The 24,183-nt window shown below is 35.1% G+C and overlaps 1 protein-coding gene across 2 annotated transcripts in view; it reads right to left on the reverse strand.

The window, feature by feature from the left end:
• The window catches only part of RNF17 (ring finger protein 17), a 166,854-nt gene that overhangs the window by 26,913 nt on the left and 115,758 nt on the right, over positions 1-24,183 (reverse strand). For both annotated transcript variants that reach the window (XM_032314687.1, XM_032314688.1), the window contains 5 exons: positions 11,330-11,449; positions 10,173-10,253; positions 7,007-7,132; positions 5,450-5,506; positions 1,418-1,534 (listed from right to left, as the gene is read on the reverse strand). In XM_032314687.1, coding sequence (XP_032170578.1) covers positions 1,418-1,534; positions 5,450-5,506; positions 7,007-7,132; positions 10,173-10,253; positions 11,330-11,449 — 501 coding nt within the window. The remainder of the gene's footprint in view (positions 1-1,417; positions 1,535-5,449; positions 5,507-7,006; positions 7,133-10,172; positions 10,254-11,329; positions 11,450-24,183) is intronic.

A 24,183-nucleotide genomic window follows, 5' to 3' on the forward strand; every position in this document is an offset into this window, starting at 1 on the left:
CAAAGCAGGAAAGTATATCCAATGGTAAAAAGACAGTCTCTTCAACAAATGGTGTTGGGAAAACTGGACACCCATATGCTGAAGAATGAAAGAGGCCTACTTTCTTACAACATACACAAGAATAAATTCAAAATGGATGAAAGGCCTAAATGTTAGACAGGAAACCATCAAAATCCTAGAGCACTACAAAGGCAGCAATCTCTATGACCTTAGCCACAGCAAATTCTTAACTAGACACATCTCTTATGGCAAGGGAACAAAAGCAAAAACAAACTACTGGGACTTCATCAAGATAAAAGCTTCACAGTGAAGGAAATGATCAACAAACCTAAAAGGCAGCCTACAGAATGGGAGAAGATATTTGTAAATGACATCTGATAAAGCGTTAGTATCTAAAATCTATAAAGAACTTATCAAACTCAACACTCCAAAAATAAATAATCCAGTTAAGAAATGGGCAGAGACATTAACAAGTATTTTTCCAAAGAAGACATCCAGATGGCTAACAGGAGCATGAAAAGAGGCTCAATATCACTCATCATCAGGAAAATACAAATCAAAACCGTGATGAGATATAACCTCATGCCTGTTAGAATGGGTAAAATTAACAACATAGGAAACAAAAGATTTTGGTGAGGATGCAGATAAGGGGGAAACCTCTTACTCTGCTGGTGGTAATGCAAACTGCTGCAGCTACTCTGGAAAACAGTATGGATGTTCCTCACAAAGCTAAAAGTAGAACTACCTTAGGATCCAGCAATTGCACTGTTATTTACCCAAAGGATTAAAAAAAATACAGATTTGAGTACATGCACTCTGATGTTTACAGCAGCATTATCAACAACAGTCAAACTATGGACAGTGCCCAAATTTCCACTGACTGATGAATGGATAATAAGATATGGTATATATTTATAATGGAATATTACTCAGCCATAAAAAAGAATGAAATCTTGCCATTTGCAACAACATGGATGGAGCTAGAGTGTATTATGCTAAGTGAAATACGTTAGAGAAAGACAAATATACAATTTCAGTCATATGTGGAATTTAAGAAACCAAACATAAGAATATAGGGGAAGGGAAAAAATTGAGTGAGGCAAGCAAACTATAAGAGACACTTAACTATAGAGAACAAACTGACAGTTGATGGCAGGAGATAGGATAAATGCGTGATGATAAGTATTAAGGAGGGTACTTGTTATGATGACCACTGGGTGTTGTTATATCTAAGTGATGAATCACTAAATTCTAAATTCTACTCCCCAAACCAATATTACACTATATATTAATTAATTAGAATTTAAATGAAATTTGAAAAAAAGGAGGATGTAAGCATAAAGAGTCAAACCTAGAGTTTAAGACTAAGATTTCCTGTTATATTTTCAATCAGCAACTAATCATTTAGATTACATACTTCATTAGGTGAGACAACGTGCTTAACTTGAACAGCATAGAGTTCTTCTGGGGGAGGCAGAGATGAAGGCAAATATGGTGGTAAAATAGGAGTCTCTGTTTCAGACAGAAGCAATTCCTAAGGCACCACAAATAAATTCAAATTTCAGAATGACTATTACAGAAATCTAGTACATTATTAAAATTTGATAAAATTCATTACGTTGCCAATGTATTTTCAATTAGCAGAAAGCAAACTCTCTTAGATAATGGATACCACAAAATGATTGTTTTAGTAGGACCAAAATGTGAGTAAAGACCTTTAACACCCTTTTGTTTCCTCAATTAAAAAAAATTTGTGTTAAAACACTCATATAAATATATGTTTATGTATACATATTTACCTATACACATAAAACTCCAGAAGAATGGTTAACAAACAGCTAACAGTAATTGCCACTCAATTATTTGAGGTATAGAAAGGGGTACATTTTTCTATTCACATTTCTATAGTATTCCATTTATTTTTAGAGTAAGTACATATTTTACAGTAAAGACTAAAGTAGTATGGGGCATCTCGGTGGCTCAGCTGGTTAGGCAAACATCTTCAGCTTGGGTTATGATCCCATGGGACCAAGTGCCACACTGGATTCCTTGCTCCCACAAGAGCCTGCTTCCTCCTCTCCCTCAGTCTGTGTCTCCTTTTCCCTCTGCCTGCCACTACCCCTGCTTGTGCTCTGTCAAAATAAATAAATAAATAAATAAATAAATAAAGTTTTTTTAAAAAAAAAAAAAACCTAAAATAATATATGAAATGCCAAAAGAAGATTTAGGTTAAAATCATCAAAAAAGTGTGCTCTCTTTAAACTCTGAAAAAAAAAAAAGTTAGATGATTCCCAAGAGGAACCTGGCAGTCAGCAGTTGTTAAAAACAAAAATATAAAAATGTAGGTGGTGTTTAAGAAAGTTTAAAGAGTTTTAAATATGGTAATTAGCATAAAAAGTAAAATGATCACATTCAAACTAAATTAGTTTATTACTATTTATATTTCCAAACTGGTGACAAAACAGAACAAAACCTATCTGAACCACTTAGTAGCATTCAGTGAACACTGATTACTGACTGCTATATTACTGATTTGTTACAAAGCACTTTATACACAGAAATATTTTTATATAAAATATTTGTTATTTTTATATAAAAATATAATATATATTATATATAAATATTAAAATATTTGTTATTTTTATAATCACAGGAATAAAACTCTACTTATAAATAATTGGAACTTTCATTAAAACTCTTACTTCCTGCATCAAAAAGCACAAGTGGAAAAAAGAAAGCATATATACTAGACTTCACCAAGATTAAAAACTGGTGTTTTAGGGGCATCTGGGTGGCTCAGTTGGTTTTAAGTGTCTGCCTTTAGCTCAGGTCATGACCTCAGGGTCCTATTCAGCCAGGAGTCCACTTCTCCCTCTCTCTTTGCCTCTCTGCCCCATTTGTGCTCACTCTTTCTCTTTCTCTCGTAAATAAATAAAATCTTAAAAAAAAACCCTAGAACTTTGGTGTTTTAAAGGATACTAATAACAAAGTGTAAAGACAACTCATAGAATGGAAGGAAATATCTGCAAATCATGTATCTGATAAGGGACTTACGTATAGAATATGTAAAGAACTCTTACAGTTCCACAAAATCAACCCAACTAAAAATGGGCAGAGGAATTCTTTTCATTATTTTCTACTTTTATTTTCCATTTTTTCTGGTTTTATTGAGATATAATTCACACATAACATTGTATTAGTGCAAGGTATACAACTTAATGATTTTAGTATATGTATACAACTGTAAAATGAACACCACAAGTTTAGCTAACATCAATCATTTTCTGGTGAAAACATTTTCTGATGAAAAACATTAAGATTTACTCTCTTAGCAACTTTCAAATATACAATACAGTGTTAACTATAGTCATCATGTTGTATATTACATCCCCAGGACTTTGGAAGTTTATATCTTTTGATTGCCTTCACCCATTTCCCCCATACCCTCATCCCTGGCAACCACCAATATTTTCTCTGTATTTGAGTTCAGTTTTTAAGATTCCACATATTAGTGAGATCATATAGTATCTGACTGACTTCACTTTGCGTAATACTTTCAAGGTCCATCCATGTTGTCACAAAAGGCAGGACTTCCTTTTTATGGCTGAAAAGAACACTATTTCATTGTGTAAAGAATGTGTATAACATACACCCACACCCCAAATCTTTACCCATTCACCCACTGAAGGACACAGGCTGTTTCCATGTCTTGCTATTGTAAATAATGCTGCAATGGACATACGGGTGCAGTTACTTCTTTAAGATAGTGATTTTGTTTCCTTTGGATATATACCTAGAAGTGAAATTGAGAAGGGTAATTCTAATTTTAATTCTTTGAGGAACCTCCATATTGTTTTCCATAATGGTTGTACCAGTTTATATTCCCTCTACTGGTACACAAAGGTTCCCTTTTCTCCATGTTCTTGCCAGCACTTCTTATCTCTTGTCTTTTTGATGATGGTCATTCTAATATATGTAAAGTGATACCACAATGTGGTTTTAAATTTCATTTCCCTGATGACTGATGATGCTGAGCACCTTTTCATGTACCTGTTGGCTATCTGTATGTCTTCTTCGAAAAAATGTCTATTTAGTTCTTCTGCCCACTTTTTAATCAGATTGTTTTTTTTTTAAAGATTTTATTTATTTATCAGAGGGGGGGTGGAGAGCGAGCACAGGCAGACAGAATGGCAGGCAGAGGCAGAGGGAGAAGCAGGCTCCCTGCCGAGCAAGGAGCCCGATGTGGGACTCGATCCCAGGACGCTGGGATCATGACCTGAGCCGAAGGCAGCTGCTTAACCAACTGAGCCACCCAGGTGCCCCAGATTGTTTATTTTTTACTATTGAGTTGTATAAGTTATATATATATATATTCTTTATATATTTTGGATAGTAATGCCTTATCAGATATATGATTTGCAAATATTTCCTCCCTATCTGTAGGCCACCTTTTTATTTTGTTGTGCAAAAGCTTCTTGGTTAAAATTTTGTTTCTGTTGGCTTTGCTTTTGGTGTCAAATCCTGGGCAAAGCACTTGAACAGAGATTTCTCCAAAGAAAATATATAAATGGCCAAAGAGCCTATGATAAGATGCTCGCCATCATCAGTCATTAGAGAAAAGCACATCAAAACCACAATGAGATACCACTTTAAAACTATGGGTGAGAAACAAGTCAGATAACAAGTGTTGATAAGGATATGGGAAAAAAATGGAACCTTGTACATTCCTAGTATAAAAGTAAAATGGTGCATCACTTTTGGAAAACAGTCTTGTAGTTCCTTAAAATGGTAAATAGAGTCACCATGTGACTCAGCAATTCCACTAGTAGGAATTAGGTCCATACCAAAAGAGAAGGAAAAATAGATGTCTACATAAAAACTTGTATGCAAATGTTCACAGCTTTATTCACAACTGCAAAAAGATAGAAACCCAACAGATTGTCCATCAACAGAGTAATGCATAAATAAAATGTGGTATATCCATACAGTGGAGTATTATTCAGCAATAAGAAGGATATGTACTACACTACAACGTGAATGAAACTTGAAAATGTTATTCCAGCTAAAGAAGCCAGTTACAAAGGGCTATGTATTATATGATTCTCTTTATTTTATAAAATTTCCAAAATTGGCAAATCCAGAGAGACAGAAGATTAGTGGTTTCCAGGACACTGGGAAAGGGAAAAATGGGAAGTTGACTCCTATTGGTACGGAACTTCTTTTTGGGATGATGAAATGTTGTGGAATTAAATAGCTGTGATGACTGCACAACTCTGACGATACAAAAAAACCACTGTATTGTACAGTTTAAAAAGGTAAATTTTATAGTATGTAAATTATATCTCAATAAAGCCATAATAAAAGAAAATGCTTACTTCCTGATCTTATATTAGATCCTTTGTACTGATGAAGTGTCCAAAGTTTCCAAAATATTTGGGTTGAAACTTACCTCAAATCTTATTTCCCATCTTTCATCCTCATACTTTTTATTGTAATCTGCTAGCTTCTGAAATAATATAGTATTGTTAATAAATAAACCGTCTTCAACTATATAGTATTTTTAAGGCACTTTCATATTTCATCCCCACAAAAACTGGGTGCATGTTCTTGTTGGCATAGTTATTTTGTTGTTATCTTGTTGGCATAGTTATTTTGTGTTAACTATGGGAAAATCTACTGTTCTGGAGTAAACTTAATAGTGCAATAGTAAGAATCCTCAAATTATGTTAAATGCATGTCAATAGTAATTACAGTTAACCTCTGAACACCATGAGGGTTTGGGGTGAAAATCCACATATAACTTTTGACTTCCTGAAAACTTAATTAGCGTACTGTTGACTGGAGGGCTTACCAATAACAAAAAGTTGATTAACACATATTTCATAAGTTATGTGTATTATATATGTATTCTTAGAATAAAGTAAGTTAGAGGGAAAAAAGTGTTATTAAGAAAATCGTAAGGAAGAGAAAAATTTACAGTCCTGTAAAAAATCCACATGTAAGTGGACCTAAGCAGTTTAAACCTGTGTTGCTCAAGGACCAGCTGCAGTTTATTATGAGAGAGAAGAAATTCTTATATATTTTTAAAAAATGTTCACAGTAAAGAGTACAACTGGAAGGGAGGGACTTAGTAATCTTTATAAATCCAGTTTAACAGATGGTATACCTTTTTACAAATACACATGCATGCACATCAACACACATACCACACACACCCTTCTGCTCATAAGAAAAAAACTGACAAGAATTACATGTATAAAGTAATATCACAGTTTCTATGTGAAGAAGAAAGTTTTCTATATTGAACTGAACATTCAATGTTTGGTTGCATACTGTTATGAACAGGAATATTTAAAAACCTAACAAGTAAACTGTAAGTCTAGAAATAAAAATACCTTGTTATATAAAATGTTAATGTTATTATTTATGATGAATTCCCCATTTACATTAAGTATTTATGGCATATTGCAATGTGAAAACATATCTATAATAGGCTAGTTATGTTTTTAAAAATATTAAGAAACAGTAGCACTGGGAAACTGGAGAGGGCTATTTATTGAAATTAAGCTTAAAATCCAGCTCTGAGTTTCCTGTAAAAAGGCAAAATGGAGGAAATGTTATAATGTCAAATAAAAGGAAAAAAATTATCTGCTGAGAGAATCCTTTTCTGGCAGTGAATTCTATTAGCACTTTATAATTTACATTTCTATATTCAAACAACATTATATCTAATGTTATAAAAGGCCATATAACATATGGCCTTTTCACTAAGTTTAAAGATATGAAACATTAATTGAATCTTAGTGCAACTGAAGTCTTTTTTAGGATGTTTATAAAGCATGATATATTGCTTTCTCAACAAATAATTGATAATTCTCTATACTTTCTTAACGTATCAGACACATAGAACTGTACTAAAGACTTGAAGTATAAGGCACTATATGACATTTTATCCAGAACTTGTTTTTCTATAATTTAGATTTTTATAGAAAAATAGCTCACTTACTTCTTTCAATATCTCTTCAGAATGCTCAAAAGTACAATACTTATGGTATGCCATAAAATAAGAAAGTGACATTCCATCAAAATAGAGATGAATAGATAATTTCTCCCATGGGTTTTCAGGTAATTCCTATTTAAGTTCAACAAACAAGATTATTACTATAAAAATAAAGTCTGTTTGAAGATTAAAATTTTAGGGTAGACAAATATGAAATTAGATTTCTAATGACCACAGTATTACCAGTTTGGCTAGCTGCTCAATTCTTAAAAATTTCTTCTTAGTATTTTGGCAGGTTATAAAACAGCAATTCTACTACCATGGTTTCTTTGAAATATGCTTACATGTCCATAAGGTAGAGAGTTTTCTAGTTATTTATAAAAAAATTACAGTAAGGCAATGAATTAGGTACTAGAAGGAAGGTATAGATGAATTTAAGAGATGCCTCACTTTACAAAACTGACAGTGTTGAACACAAGTTGACAAGCCATAGTCTGTGGACCAAATCTGGCCTGCCACATGTTTTTGTATGGTGTGTGAGCTAAAAAGGATCTTTACATTTTTAAATGGTTTGAGGACAAAATAAAAAAATAATATTCTATTGCATTCATAAATAAAGTGTTATTGGAACAGAAAAAAATTGCATCACCTTTAGATGATACTAATAATTTATACTAAGTAGAAGGAGAAAGAAAAGATAGTCCAGAGGTAAAGAAATGAAGTTCTGTTAAAAATCCAGAAATGGCAGGAATCAGAAAAAATTCATGACTGTTTAGAAGGAGTTATGAGAATTCTTAAGTCCACTTAACATTTACTAGGTACTGAACATGTACATAACTTAGGTACCATACACTTGGTACCATCTTAGGCCTACTGTCTCTACTGAGTTACTGTAATTGCCTTCAGCAGATCTTCCTGCTCCCTATCTTTTTCACTCTCCAGTAGCTCCACTACTACACTTAGTGTAGCAGACTGGAAATACTAGAATGCAAGGGTAGGTCATGTCACTCCTTTGATCAAATCCTCAAGTGGCTGCCTGGGTCAGCTTGAGAGCTAAAACTTTCACAAATCTCCCCCATCTCCAACTCTTCTCTGTCTTGCTCCTTCTGCTCCAGCCCTAGTGGCTTCTCTGCCAATCCCTTTAAGAACACTCCACGAGGAGTGTTCCTGCCTGGAGCTCTCCGCACTGTTCTCTGGAGAGCTGCATGGTTTGTCCTCTCACCATTTTAAAGTCTTTACTTATCTCTCATTTTTTGCAGTGAGGTCTTCCCTGACCACTGTATTTAAAATGTTACCTTCTCCCGGGCCCACCCTCCCCAACAGCCTTTCCTTCTTTATTTTCTTCCTAGCACTTACCATGATCTAATATACCTTATATGTTATGTTTTTAATTTTGTTTCCCACCACTAAAACGGAAACTCCTTAAAGGCAGAAATTTGGCTCTTCAGTTCATTGTTGTACCTCCAGGCTAAGAACAGAGCTCAGCTAATAAGAAGTACTCAGTATTTCTTAGTAGTATATAAGAGACACAGGACCAAGTCTGGGTAAGTTCAAGTATGGCAGTAAGGGCTGCAGGGCATGCATGTTCACGCTTTCTGACATTTTAAGCAGCCTTGGGGATACTACAAATTGCTCTCCTGTGTTAAGCTAAGCAGCAAAGAAAGCTATCTTGATAAACTAAAAAATTTCAACTGCCATGACTTTCCACAGAGGCTATAGGTAACCAGATAGGGGCTCGTGGTACTAATATCAGCAACAATAAAGCTGCTCTACTGTTTTATGTAAGTGGGTCTGTGGTTCTTGGTAAGTCCTTATCATAATTACACCTTTCATACAGAAATACTTTCCTTACAGTTTTGTACCTTACTACTGGAATCCTCAAACACAGCTGCAGATTAAACTTATCACCTCACTACTCAGAAAATGCCAATAGGGCTCCAATGATTGACTTTTTTGGTGTTTATTTATTTTTTATTGTGTTATGTTAGTCACCATACAATACATCACTAGTTCTTGATGTAGTGTGCCAATGGTTGACTTTTACCTCTCTTAAATCCTATTCACCTTCATAAAAACTTTTCCTTCATAAACCCCTATTAATCTAGCCATTATAATTCTACTATTGTTATATTCTATTATTCTAGCAACTACTTCCTCAATGTGCCATGCCCAGTTCTGTCTCTCTGTGTTTACTTGTGCATTCCGTTTCCCTGGTCAGGAGAATTTTCCATCTTTTCTTACCATCTCTGAATTCCTATCACACTTAATCTTTTTTTTTAAACTTAATTTTACTTTTTCAGTGTTCCAACATTCATTGTTTATGCATCACACCCAGTGCTCCATGCAATACGTGCCCTCCTTAATACCCACCACCAAGCTCACCTATCCCACTAACCCCCTCCCCGCAAAACCCTCAGTTTTGTTTCTCAGAGTCCACAGTCTCTCATGGTTTGTCTCCCCCTCCAATTCCCCCAATTCACTTTTCCTTTCCTTCTCCTAATGTCTTCCGTGTTATTCCTTATGCTCCACAAGTAAGTGAAACCATATAACTGACTCTCTGCTTGACTTATTTCAATCAGCATAATGTCCTCCAGTCCCGTCCATGCTGGTACAAAAGTTGGGTATTCATCCTTTCTCATGGAGGCATAATATTCCATTGTATATATGGACCACATCTTTGTCCATTTGTCTGTTGAAAGGAATCTTGGCTGTTTCCACACACGTACTCTTTTTATCACTTGGCTCTTGGCATGTTACTTTGTAGTGTGTAATTTTAAGGTTTTTGTCCCATATCTGGTTGTTTCACTAACTAGATAAGTTCTTTGAGAGCAGGAATTACCTGCACCTAACACAGTGCTACATACACGGTAACATCCTGAAAACTACATGTGCTTATAAGCAATTCCAGTTCTTTGATGCTGCTCCCTGTTGCTGATAAAGAATCTTTCAGATTACTGACTTTAGTATTTATGGAAGTTCTCAGGAACTTGCTCAAAATTAGGTTTATTTAAAACAAGCCTAGAAACCCAACTAGTAACTTTTCATAGTAATGAATAAATTATATTCACACAGGAACATGGCTTGTCATAAAAATATCCCTCAAATTATGTTACTGATAACACTTTATAGCAAATAATTTAAATCCACAATATATGCTGTAAATATACATTACCATAATGTGAATTTCCACCTCTCTCTTTGAAAGCAGTTCCTGAAGGAGTTCTATTGCATCTGGTTGCCACACATTCCCAACCTATTTGGGATTAATAAACTCAGATTCTTTCACACTTTCAAAAAATAGGACAGAGCAGAAGGCAGATAAAGAAATACAAAAGTAGCCATACCCAGGTTAACAGTAATTAATAGTATAAAATATACAAGTAGTTTTAAGAGAATATCATGGGTATATGATAAAAATGATCTGAAGAAACTAATAATTTGCCTGGGGTTCCACAATAGTTTTCTCCTGAAGCATTTAGTGCTTTAAAAATGTAAACCTACTGGTATGTGCTTTGGTGAGTGCTGTGAAGTGTGTAAACCTGGTGATTCACAGACCTGTACCCCTGGGGATAAAAACATATGTTTATAAAAAATAAAAAATTAAAAAAAATAAAAAAAAAACAAAAAAAACCAAAGCATCACAAAACTTTTTTTTTTTAAACACCAATATGTCAACATGGTGCTTTCCTAATGCCTATGATATGTATTTACTAAGGGGCAGGGACTGTTGTGTTTTTATGTTAAGAGGTTTACATAGCAAAGAATTGGGACCTCCTCCCAGAAGCCACTGAGGAGCCTCAACCTGCCAATGCCATGAAAGCTATCTGGAGGTGGCTCCTCTATTCCAGTGAACCCTTAGATGCCTGAACCTCTAGTGGATATTCATTGCAGCATCACTAGGGATCCTGAGCCACAGAAATTTTATGAGGGAAGGTAAGTTTATTGTTAATTTAGTCCACTAAATTTTAGCTCAATTTGTTATGAAGCAAGAGATAATTAAAATGCCATTCCTTTATCTGATTTTCAGCTTCCCATCTGTTACGATTTTATTTGATGAAGAAATAGCTATATTTTAACAATCTTACACTTTCCCATCTATGAAGAGATTAGGTTTCCTCACTTACTATATGATTTTCTATATCCTTCAGTACGATTTTGTAGTGCTCTTCATAAAGGCTTTAGTTGTCTTATTAAACTTATTTCTAAGTATTTTATTTTTTTGCTGCAACTGAAAGGGATATCATCTTACATTCTAATTTCCAGAAAATTATTGTTAATAAAAAAGACAGTATTTAAGATTAATCATCCCACAAATTACAATTTACTCACAGGTTTGGTATTATAGAGCTGACATGGAATACAAAACTGGGGTGTATCAGGGTATAGTAAAATAGGGTAAAGATGACATTGTGGAATTTTCTCAGTAAATCCATGATCCAAATATTGTACCTGAAACAGGATAAATAAAATTTATAATTGAAATTTACTATTAAAAACTAGAGGCCAGAAAGGTCTGAAATACCAGACATTCTAGAAAAATATCTAAATCTGGATTTGAATAATCTCCAGCAAAAAAAACCCCACAGAACTCCCTCATCCCATAATGTATGTATTAAATTTCATTGTCAGAAGTTTCTTTATGCATAAACCGAAGTTTTTTTTAAAGAGAGTCTTATTAGATTTATACATTCCTTAAGAATTTCTTTTTGAAGACAATTTAATTTTGTTTCTCCAAGTATTTTAGAAGCACTGATTTACATTTAATAAAGGAATAAATTGGGGGCGCCTGGGTGGCTCAGTGGGTTAAGCCTCTGCCTTCGGCTCGGGTCATGATCCCAGGGTCCTGGGATTGAGTCCCGCATCGGGCTCTCTGCTCGGCAGACAGCCTGCTTCTTCCTTTCTCTCTTTCAGCCTGCCTCTCTGCCTACTTGTGATCTCTGTCTGTCAAATAAATGAATAAAATCTTAAAAAAAAAAAAGAATAAATTGGTTTATTTTCTTGTTGAATTTTAAGAGTCTTTTGTACACTTTGGAGAATGGTCCTTTACCAGATGTATCTTTTGCAAATATTTTCCCCCAGTGTGTGGCTTGTCTTCTCATTCTTTTGAGGCTGGCTGTAACAGAGGGGAAGTTTTTAATTTAAATGAAGTCCAGCTTATCTCTTATTTCTTTTGTGGGACATGTCTTTGGTGCTATATCTAAAAAGTCATTACCATACCCAAGGTCACTGAGAGTTCCTCTGCTATCTTCTAGGAGTTTTATAGTTTCGTGTTTTACATTTAGGTGTGTGATCCATTTTGAGTTCATTTTTGTGAAGGGTGTAAGAGTGTAAAAGTCTAGATCCATGTGGATGTCCACTTGTTCCACCAGCATTTGTTGATAAGACCATCTTTGCCTAGTTGTATTGCCTTTACTTCTTTATCAAAGATGAGTTGACTACATTTATATGGGTCTATTTCCAGGCTCTCTATTCCATTCCATTGATCTATTTGTTGTTTTTCTAATACCAGATTGTCTCCATTACTATAATTTTATATTAAGTCTTGCAGTCAGGTGGCATCAGTCCTCTGACTTTGTTATTTTCCTTTAATATTTTGTTGACTCTTCTGGGTCTTTTGCCCCTTCATATAAGCTTTAAAATCAATTTGTTGATATCCACAAAATAACCTGCTATGATTTTGATTGGGATTGTATTGAATCTACAAATCATGTTGGGAAGAACTGACATTTTGACAATAGTGAGTCTTCCAATTCATGAACATGGAATATCCCTCTGCTCATTTTGATTTTATTCATCAGAGTTTTGTAGTTTTCCTCATACAGATTTTCTACATATTCTGTTACAGTTATACATAAGTATTTTGTTTTTAGGATTGCTAATGTAAATAGTGTTGTATTAATTTCAGTTTCTATGTGTTCACTGCTGATCTACAGGAAATTGATACTTTTGTATGTTAACCTTATATCCTTATATATATTATAGCAACCTTGCGATAATTGCTTATAGTTCAGGAATTTTGTTGATTCTTTTGCCTTTTTTAGATAAACATGTCATCTGTGAACCAAGTTTTATTTCTCCCTTCCCAATCTGTTTATCTTTTATTTTCTTTTATCTTATTGCATTACCTAGTATTCCTCATATAATGTTGAAAAGGAGTTGTAAGAGGGAACATTCTTGTCTTGCTCCTGACCTCAGGGGGAAAGTCTTGAGGTTCTCACCATTAAGTATGATGTTAGCTATAGGTTTTTCGTTGTCAGTTTTTATCAAGAAGAAAGTTCCTCTCTGCTCCTATTACAGATGTGTGTGTTTTTTTTTTTAAGCATCAGTGAGTATTGGATCCTCTCAAAAGCAGCTACATCTACTGATATGATCATATGATTTTTCGATTTTAGCCTGTTAATGTGTAGATTACATTAACTGATTTTCAAATGTTGAATCAGCCTTGAATACCTGGGATAACTTCCATCTGGTCATGACATATATATAATTATTTTTATGCATCGTGGATTTGATTTACTAATATTTTGTTGAGGATTTTTGCATGTATATTCCTGAGATACTGGTGTGTAACCTTCTTTTCTTATAATGTCATTGCCTGGTTTTGGTATTACAGTAATGCTGGCCTCATAGAACGAATAAGGAAGTCTTTCCTAGTCTTCTATCCCCTGAAAGAGACTGTAAAGAAGATGTAAAGTATCTTCCCTAAATATTTGGTTGAATTCACCAATGAAACCATATGGGCCATGTGTTCTTGTTTTAGAAGGTTATTAATTACTGACTCAGTTTCTTCATCAGATATAGGCCTATTCAGATTTTCTATTTCTTTTTGTGTGAGTTTTGGCAGATTGTATCATTTAAGGAATTTGTCCAGTTCATCTAGGTTATCAAATCTGTAGGCACAGAGCTATTCATAGTATTCCTTATCTTTTGATGTGCTTACAATTTGTTGATATCTCCTTTCATTTCTGATATTAATAATTTGTGTCCCCTTTTTCTTAGCCTACCTGGAAGCTTATTCATCTTTTCAATGAAATGACTTTCAATCTCATAGCTTTTCTTTTTTGATTTCCTGTTTTCAATTTTATTGATTCCCGCTCAAGTTATTTTTTTTCCAGTTTACTATGGATTTAATTTTTCTAAGGTAGAAACTTGGAAAATTGATTTTCCTTTTTTACTGTATTATGTAAGTCACCATACATCATTAGTTTTGGATGTACTGTTCCAAGATTCATTGTTTACATATAAAAGTGCTCCACGCAATACTTGCCTTCTTTAATATCTCCCACCAGGATTATCCATTCCCCACCTTCCTTCCCTCAATTTGTTTCTCGGGGTCTACAGTCTCTCATGGTTCATCTCCCCCTCAGATATCTCCTAATTCACTTTTCTTTTCCTTCTCCTAATGTCTTCCATGTTATTCCTTATGTTCTACAAGTGAAACCATATGATAATTGACGTTCTCTGCTTGAGTTATTTCACTCAGCATAATCTCCTCCAGTCCCATCCATGTTGATGCAAAAGCTGGGTAGTCATCCTTTCTGATGGCTGAATAATATTCCATTGTATATATAGACCACATCTTCTTTATCCATTTGTCTATTGAAGGGCATCTTGACTCTTTCCATAGTTTAGCTATTGTGGACACTGCTGCTATGAATATTATTGAGGTACCTATGGCCCTTCTCTTTACTACATCTGTATCTTTGGGGTAAATACCCAGTAGTGCAATTTCAGGGTTATAGGGTACCTCTATTTTTAATTTTTTGAGGAATCTCCACACTGTTTTCTAAAGTGGCTACACCAACTTGCTTTCCCACCAACTGTGTAAGAGGGTTCCCCTTTCTCCACATCCTCTCCAACATTTGTGTTTCTTGCCTTGTTAATTTTTGCCATTCTAACTGGTGTAAGGTGATATCTCAATGTGTTTTTTTTTTAAAGATTTTATTTATTTGACAGAGATCACAAGTAGGCAGAGAGACTGGCAGAGAGAGGGGGGAAGCAGGCTCCCTGCTCAGCAGAGAGCCTGATGTGGGGCTCGATCCCAGGACCCTGGGATCATGACCTGAGTTGAAGGCAGAGTCTTTAACCCACTGAGCCACCCAGGCACCCTTAATCAATGTGGTTTTGATTTGAATTTCCCTGATGGCTAATGATGGAACAATTTTCACGTGTCTGCTAGCCATTTGTATGTCTTCACTGGAGAAGTTATCTGTTCATATCTTCTGCCCATTTTTTGACTTATGTTTTTTGGGTGTTGAGTTTGAGTTCTTTATGTATCTTGGATATCAGCCCTTTGTAGTGTCATTTGCAAATATCTTCTCCCATTCCTTGTGTTGCCGCTTTGTTCTGTTGACTGCTTCCTTTGCTGTGCAGAAGCTTATCTTGATGAAGTCCCCAAACTTTTCACTTCTGTTTTCCTTGTCTTTGGAGATGTATCTTGAAAGAAATTGCTGTGGCTAATGTTGAAGTGGTTACTGCTTATATTCTCCTCTAGGATTTTGTTTTTAAGATTTTACTTATTTGACAAACAGAGGTCACAAGTAGGCAGAGAGGCAGGCAGAGAGAGAGAGAGAGGAGGAGGAGACAGGCTCCCTGCTGAGCAGAGAGCCCTATGCAGGGCTCGTTCCCAGGACCCGGAGATCATGACCTGAGCAGAAGGCAGAGGTTTTAACCTACTGAGCCACCCAGGTGCCCCTCCTCCTCTAGGATTTTGATGGATTCTTATCTCATATTGAGGTCTTTCATCCATTTTGAGTTTATCTTTGTGCATGGTGTAAGAGAATGGTCGAGTTTCATTCTTCTGTACATAGCTGTCCAACTTTCCCAGCACCATTTATTGAAGAGACTGTCTTTTTTCTCCTGGGTACTTTTTCCTGCTTTGTTGAAGATTATTTGACCACAGAGTTGAGAGTCCATATCGGGCTCTCTACTCTGTTCCACTGGTCTATGTGTCTGTTTTTGTGCCAGTACCATGCTGTCTTTGTGATCACAGCTTTGTAATAAAGCTTAAAAGTCAGGCAATGTGATGCCTCCAGCTCTTTCTTTTTCAATATTTCCTTGGTGATTCAGGGTCTTTTTTCTGGTTCCATACAAATTTTAGGATTGTTTGTTCCAGCACTTTGAAAAATGATGATGGTATTTTGATCAGGATGGCACTGAAAATATAGATTGCTCTGGATTTAATCTTTGTTCTTTTCTAATCTATTCATTCAATGCTATGAATTTTCCTCTTATCACTGGTTTCAGTGCATCTCATAAATTTTGACATTTCATTTGAGGTGGTGAAGGGCAGAGAATTTTAAGCAGGTTCCATACTGAGTGCAGAGCCTGATGCGGGGCTTGATCTCATGACCCTGAGATCATGACCTGAGCTGAAATCAAGAGATGGACACTTAACTGTCTGAACAACCCAGGTGCCCCTCATAAATCTGATAAGTGCTTTCATTTTCATTTAGTTCAAAATATCTCTAAATTTCTCTTAAGATGTCCTCCTTGACCCATGTGTTATTTAGAAGTTTGTTGTTAAATCTCTATGTATTTTGGGATTTTCCAGGTATCCTTCTGTTACTGATTTCCTGTTTAATTCCATTCTGGTCTGAGAGCAGACACTGTTTGATTTCTACCCTTTTAAATTTAAGGTTTGTTTTATGGCTCAAAATGTGGTATATCTTGGTAAATGTTCAACGTGAGCTTGAGAAGAATGTGTATTCTGCTCTTGTTTGATGAATTAGTCCAGGGATGCCAATTACATTCAGTCAATTGATGGTTTTTTTGAGTTCAACTACGTCCTTGCTGATTTTCTGCTTTTTGGACCTATTTCTGATAGAGGAGTGTTGAAGTCCACAACTATGATAGTAGGTACACCTATTTTTCTTTGTAATTCTATCAGTTTTTTCCTGATGTAGGTTCACTCTCTGTTGTTAGGCATATACACATTAAGGATTATAATGTCTTCTTGGAGAACTGACCTCTTTGTCATTATGTAACACCCTTCCTTATCCCTGATAATTTTCCTGCTTTGAAATCTACTCTACAATTATTATAACTACTCCTGCATTCTTTTGATTAGTGTTGACATAGAATATTTTTCTCTACTTATTTTTAATTGATATGTGTCTTACACTTAAAGTGAGTTTCTTATGGACAACATATAGTAATTTGGTGCATTTAAGCCATTGATCTTCAAATTGATTACTGATATGGCTGGATTAATATCCAGCGTATTTGTTACTGTTTTCTATTTGTTGCTTTTGTTTTCCACCATCCTTCTGTCTCTTGTGGTTTAAACTGAGCATTTTATATGATTGCATTTTCTGTTTGTGTTTGTTTAAAAAGTGTATCAATTATAGTTTTTAAAAAGCATTAAATCAAAAACTAATGACATGTTATATGCTTGCTAACTAAACTTATATTTACAAAAAAGAAAGTTGCATACCCCCCTTTTTTCCACAAGGGGGGAAAAAACATTTTTTAGTGGTTTCCATTCAGTTTGCTATTATAATGAATTATTATTATTATTAAACATTTTCATGAACCCAAGGATACTTTCAAATAACATTATGTCATTTTACAGGTATTATGAGTACCATATAATAATAATCTTAATTACTCTCTTCCATTCATTGTACCACTGTCATTGATTATATTTATATTTAAGCATGCACGTATCTATGCATATGGTATATGTATATAGTATATACATATGTAGTTGAATACATTGCTCCTATTACTTTTAACTATTATGCTACATCAATTAAGAATAAGAAAGCTACAAGTTTTATTATTTATTTATTTATATTTTAGAGAGAAAGCACAAGCAGAGAAGAGTAAAGGAAGGTGGAGAGAGAAAATCTTAAGTATGCTGTGCACTTAGTATGGAGCCTGACGTGAAGCTCAATATCATGACTCTGAGATCTTGACCTGAGCTGAAATTTAAAATCAGACACTTAACTGAATGAGCCACCCAGGCACCCCACTACAAGTTTTATCTTCACTATTCCTTCTTCAGTTCTCTTTATGTAGATCTGAGTTTCTGAACTTTATTATTTTCTTTTTAAAGAATTTTAAAAAATATTTCTTGCAAGGCAGGTCTACTACAAGCTCAATTTTTGTTTCTCATTCAGTTTGAAGGGTAACTTCATAGGGTACAGAATTATAGGTTGGTGGGGTGTTTATCTCAAGATTTTAAATATTTCAATCCACTTTCTTCTTTATATGGTTTCTGAGGAGAAGTTGGATGTAATTTTTATCTTTGTTCCTCTATAGGTGAGGTGCTTTTATCCCCTCTAGTTTATTTCAGGAGTTTTTTCCTTTAACTTTGATTTTCTATAGTTTGAAGTGATATGCCTAGGTGTATTTTTTTGTTTATTTGTTTTGTTTTTGTTATTGCATTTATCTTAGTTGGTATTCTTTTAGCTCCTGGATCTGTGGTTGAGTGACATTAATTTGGGGGAAATTCTCCGTCATAATTGTTTCAAATACTTCTTTATTCCTTTATTCTCCCACAGTGCTTGGGTATTTGGTTCTGTTTTCTTCACTTTTCAATTTTAGAGGTCTCTGTTGATATACATATCATCTGTGTCCAGTCTACAATAAGCCCATCAAATGCAATCTTCATTTTTCTTTATATAATTTCTATCTCTACTTTCTTTTTTCTCTTTAAGTATTTTTAATCTCTCTGCTTACACTGTGCATTGTTCTTGCACATCCTATTATATCCATGAGAGGCCTTAGCGTATTAATCATAGATGTTTTAAATTCTCATTCTAATAATCCCATCATCCCTGTCAGGTCTTGTTCTGATATGTCTCTGTCTATTCGAGTAATCTTTTCTGCCTTTTTAGTATGCCTTGTGATTTTTTCCTTTTTTAAAACTTAAAATTTATTTATGTTTAATTGACATATAACATTATATTAGTTTCAGGGACACAGCACAATGACTTTTTATATACACTGTGATATGATCACCACAATAAATCTAGTTAATATCCACTGCCTTACATAAATTTTTTTTATAAACATATAATGTATTATTAGCCCCAGGGGTAGAGGTCTGTGAATCGCCAGGTTTACAGCACTCACGATAGCACATACCCTTCCCAGTGTCCATAACACCACCCCCCTCTTCCGACCCCCCTCCCCGGCCTCCCTCAGTTTGTTTTGTGACATTAAGAGTCTCTTATGGTTTGTCTCCCTCCCAATCCCATCTTGTTTCGTTTATTCTTTTCCTACCCCCCAAACCCCTCACGTTGCATCTCTACTTCCTCATAACAGGGAGATCATAGGATAATTGTCTTTCTCCGATTGACTTATTTCGCTAAGCATAACACCCTCTAGTTCCATCCACATCATTGCAAATGGCAAGACTTCATTTCTTTTGATGGCTGCATAGTATTCCATTGTAGATATATATACCACGTCTTCTTTATCCATTCATCTGTTGATGGACATTTAAGTTCTTTCCATAGTTTGACTATTGTACACACTGCTGCTATAAATATTCGGGTGCACGTGCCCCTTTGGATCACTGCATTTGTATCTTTAGGGTAAATACCCAGTGGTGTGATTGGTGGGTCATAGGGTAGCTCTATTTTCAACTTTTTGAGGAACCTCCATGCTGTTTTTCAGAGTGGCTGCACCAGCTTGCATTCCTACCAACAGTGTAGGAGGGTTCCCCTTTCTCCTCATCCTTGCCAGCATCTGTCATTTCCTGACTTATTAAATTTAGTCATTCTAACTGGTGGGAGGTGGTATCTCATTGTGGTTTTGATTTGTATTTCCCTGATGCCAAGTGATATGGAGCATTTTTTCATGTGTCTGTTGGCCATCTGGATGTCTTCTTTGCAGAAACGTCTGTTCATGTCCTCTGCCCATCTCTTGATTGGATTATTTGTTCTTTGGGTGTTGAGTTTGGTAAGCTCTTCATAGATTTTGGATACTAGCCCTTTATCTGATATGTCATTTGCAAATATCTTCTCCCATTCTGTCAGTTGTCTTACGGTTTTGTTAACTGTCTCCTTTGCTGTGCAAAAGCTTTTGATTTTGATGAAGTCCCAATAGTTCATTTTTGCTTTTTCTTCCCTTGCCTTTGGCAATCTTCCTAAGAAGAAGTTGCTGAGGCTGAGGTCGAAGAGGTTGCTGCCTGTGTTCTCCTCAAGGATTTTGATGGATTCCTTTCTCACATTGAGGTCCTTCATCCATTTTGAGTCTATTTTCATGTGTGGTGTAAGGAAATTAATAAATATTTTTGTGTGTGATGAAAAATTTAGGATTTACTCTTAGCAACTTTCAAATATACATCATTAACTATGGGCACTATGCTGTACATTATATCCCATGATTTATTTTATAGCTTGAAGTTTATACTTGTTGATCCCGTCACCCATTTTGCATGCCCCCAGCTCTCCACCTCTGGCAACCACAGATCGGATCTCTGTATCCCTGAACTTTTTTTATATTGATGATTTTTTTTATATTTCACAAATAAGTGATATCTTATGGTATTTGTCTTTCTCAAACTTTTTTCACTTAGCATAATGACCTCAAGGTCCATTCATGTTGTAATGAACAGCAAGATTTCCTTTTTTTTAATGACTGAATAATCTCCCACTTCATGTATGTGTGTGTGTATGTATGTGTATGTATATATATATATATGTATATACATATATATATATATGTGTGTATATATATGTATATATATATACATATATATGTATACATATCCCATTTTCCATATCCATTCATCTATCAAAAGACACTTAGGTCCTTTCAATATCTTGGCTATTGTAAATAATGCTGCAATGAACATAAGGATGCATATATCTTTTTTATTTAGTGTTTTCATTTCCTTCAGATAAATACCCAGAAGTGGAATTTCTGGATATGATAGTTGTATTTTAATTTTCTGAGGGAAACTTTCATAGTGTTTTCCATAGCGGGCTGTACAAAATTTTATATTCTCAACAACAGTACACAAGAGTTCCCTTTTCTCCACATTCTCACCAACACTTATTTCTTACCTTTTTGATAAGTCAAAACTTATGTTTTTCAAAACAGGTGTGAGGTGATACTGTGGTTTTGGTTTGCATTTCCCTAAGGATTAATGGTTTTGAGCACATCTTCATGCATGTGCTGGTCATCTGTATATCTTCTTTGGAAAAATGTCTATTCAGATTTTTAAATCAGATTCTTTGCTATTGCTTTGTATGGATTCTTTATATATTTTGGAATATTGTAGCTTATCAGGTATACAATTTGTAAATATTTTCTCTCATTTGATAATTTGCCTTTTCATTTTATTGATGGTTTTCTTTGCTGTGAAGACTCTTTTTAGTTTGATGTAGTCCTAATTGTATATTTTTGCTTTGGCTACCTTTTTGGTGTGTACAAAAAATCACCAAGACCCATGTCAAAGAGTTATTGCTTGTGTTTTCTTCCAGGAGTTTTATGTTTTCAGGTCTTAAATTCAAATCGTTGATCCATTTTGAGTTAAGTTTTGTATATGGTGTAAGATAGAATCCAGTTTCATTCTTTGGCATGTGGCTGCCCAGTTTTTCCAACACCGTTTATTGAAGAGACTGTCTTTTCCCCAGTATATATTATTGGCTCCTCTGTCATAAATTAACTGACCATATATGCATAGGTTTATTTCCCAGCTTTCTATTCTGTTCCACGATCTACATGTCTATTTTTATGCCAATACCATACTGTTTTGTCTGTAATTTATTTTTCTTGATAGCTGGATATGATGTACTATGTAAAAGAAACTGCTATAAACAGGACTTTAGTAATGTGGTAGTAAAGTGTGAAGGGAGGGGAAGTGTTTTGAAGTCCTATGATTAGGTCTTAGTCTTTTAGTGACACAAGTGTACATCAGTTTTGTTCTTCTCCGTTAGGTATAAGAGGATGGATAAAGTGGGCTGGAGTTGGGTATTTCCTTTTTTCCATGTGGAAGGCCAGAGTTGACTGGAATTGGGTACTTTCTGTTCTCCTAGGTCAGTTAGGTGGTAATCTATATGGTTAGGCCCTGATTAACTAGTTTTCCTGAAAGCAGGCTTTATTACAAAAAGACAGAACGCTCTGGCATATTTTAAAAGCTCCTGCTGACAGACATATGAGGGGATTTTTTTTCTTTATATTTATTGTAAGAATCAGGTTGAGTACCTAAAGATAAATGACACAGAATTGTGGAGGGCCTTCTTAGGACTGGGTCTCTCTGAAGTTTTTAACTTTCAGAGCTGTCCACATGGAGTCTCCAGCAAAACGTAATTCCATTTACAGTTTTAAGTTTCTGCTCTTAAAAGCTGTGACTCCCTATGTTTGCCTGATTCTCATCTTTGGAGCAGTGGTATACCTTGTATACTCCCTCTGTTATAAATTTAAGAAGAGTTGTTGATTTTTCAGTTTGTTGAGCTTTTACTTGTTAGAATGATGTGGCAACTTTCAAGCTCCTTACAAATGCAACCAGAACCCAGAACACCAGTCTTTGAAATGCTTTATTTATGATAATTCAACTTCTAAATTTAGTAATAAGGAATATCAATAAGTTATTTATTTTTCCCCAATGTAATGAAATTAACCTATCACTATATAGTTGGGTTGGTTTGGCAATCACCATTTAAAAAAATGAAACAGTTGAACTAAAGGTATCTGAAGTTGGGGCTTTCTCTCTTTCTTTTGGATTAAGTGTGGCCAATGAATGAAAAGGGAGAGATCACAACTAACACAAAGGAAGTAGAAACAATCATCAGAAGTTATTATCAACAGTTATATGCCAATAAGCTAAGCAACCTAGATGAAATGGATGCATTCCTGGAAAACTATAAACTCCCAAAATTGAACAAGGAAGAAATTGACAACCTGAATAGACCGATATCTAGTAGCGAGATTGAAGCAGTGATCAAAAACCTCCCAAAAAACAAGAGCCCAGGACCTGACGGATTCTCTGGGGAATTCTACCAAACTTTAAAAGAAGAAATAACACCTATTCTCCTGAAGCTGTTTCAAAAAAATCGAAGCAGAAGGAAAACTCCATGACTCTTTCTATGAAGCCAGCATTACCCTGATCCCCAAAACAGGCAAAGACCCCACCAAAAAGGAGAATTTCAGACCAGTATCACTGATGAATATGGATGCTAAGATTCTCAACAAGATCCTAGCAAACAGGATCCAACAGCACATTGAAAAGATTATCCACCATGACCAGGTAGGATTCATTCCTGGGCTACAAGGATGGCTCAACATTTGCAAATCAATCAATGTGATAGAACAAATTAATACGAGAAGAGAGAAGGACCACATGGTCCTCTCAATCGATGCAGAAAAAGCACTTGACAAAATCCAGCATCCGTTCCTGATTAAAATGCTTCAAAGTATAGGGATAGAGGGAATATTCCTGAACTTCATCAAATCTATCTATGAAAGACCCACAGCAAATATCATCCTCAATGGGAAAAAGCTTGCAGCCTTCCTGTTGAGATCAGGAACACGACAAGGATGCCCACTCTCACCACTCTTGTTCAACATAGTATTAGAAGTCCTAGCAACAGCAATCAGACAACAAAGGGAAATAAAAGGTATCCAAATTGGTAATGAAGAAGTCAAACTCTCTCTCTTTGCAGATGACATGATTCTTTATATGGAAAACCCAAAAGACTCCACCCCCAAACGACTAGAACTCATACAGCAATTCAGCAACGTGGCAGGATACAAAGTCAATGTACAGAAATCAGTGGCTTTCTTATACACTAACAATGAAAATACAGAAAGAGAAATTAGAGAATCGATTCCATTTACTATAGCACCAAGAACCATAAGATACCTGGGAATAAACCTAACCAAAGAGATAAAGGATCTGTACTTGAGGAACTACAGAACACTCATGAAAGAAATTGAAGAAGACACAAAAAGATGGAAGACCATTCCATGCTCTTGGATCAGAAGAATAAACATTGTTAAAATGTCTATACTGCCTAGAGCAATCTATACTTTTAATGCCATTCCAATCAAAATTCCACTGGTATTCTTCAAAGAGTGGGAGCACATAATCCAAAAATTTGTATGGAATCAGAAGAGACCCCAAATTGCTAAGGAAATGCTGAAAAACAAAAATAAAACTGGGGGCATCACATTACCTGATTTCAAGCTTTACTACAAAGCTGTGATCACCAAGACAGCATGGT

This window comes from Mustela erminea, chromosome 15 (genome assembly GCF_009829155.1).
Source record: "Mustela erminea isolate mMusErm1 chromosome 15, mMusErm1.Pri, whole genome shotgun sequence".
Classification (NCBI taxonomy): domain Eukaryota; kingdom Metazoa; phylum Chordata; class Mammalia; order Carnivora; family Mustelidae; genus Mustela; species Mustela erminea.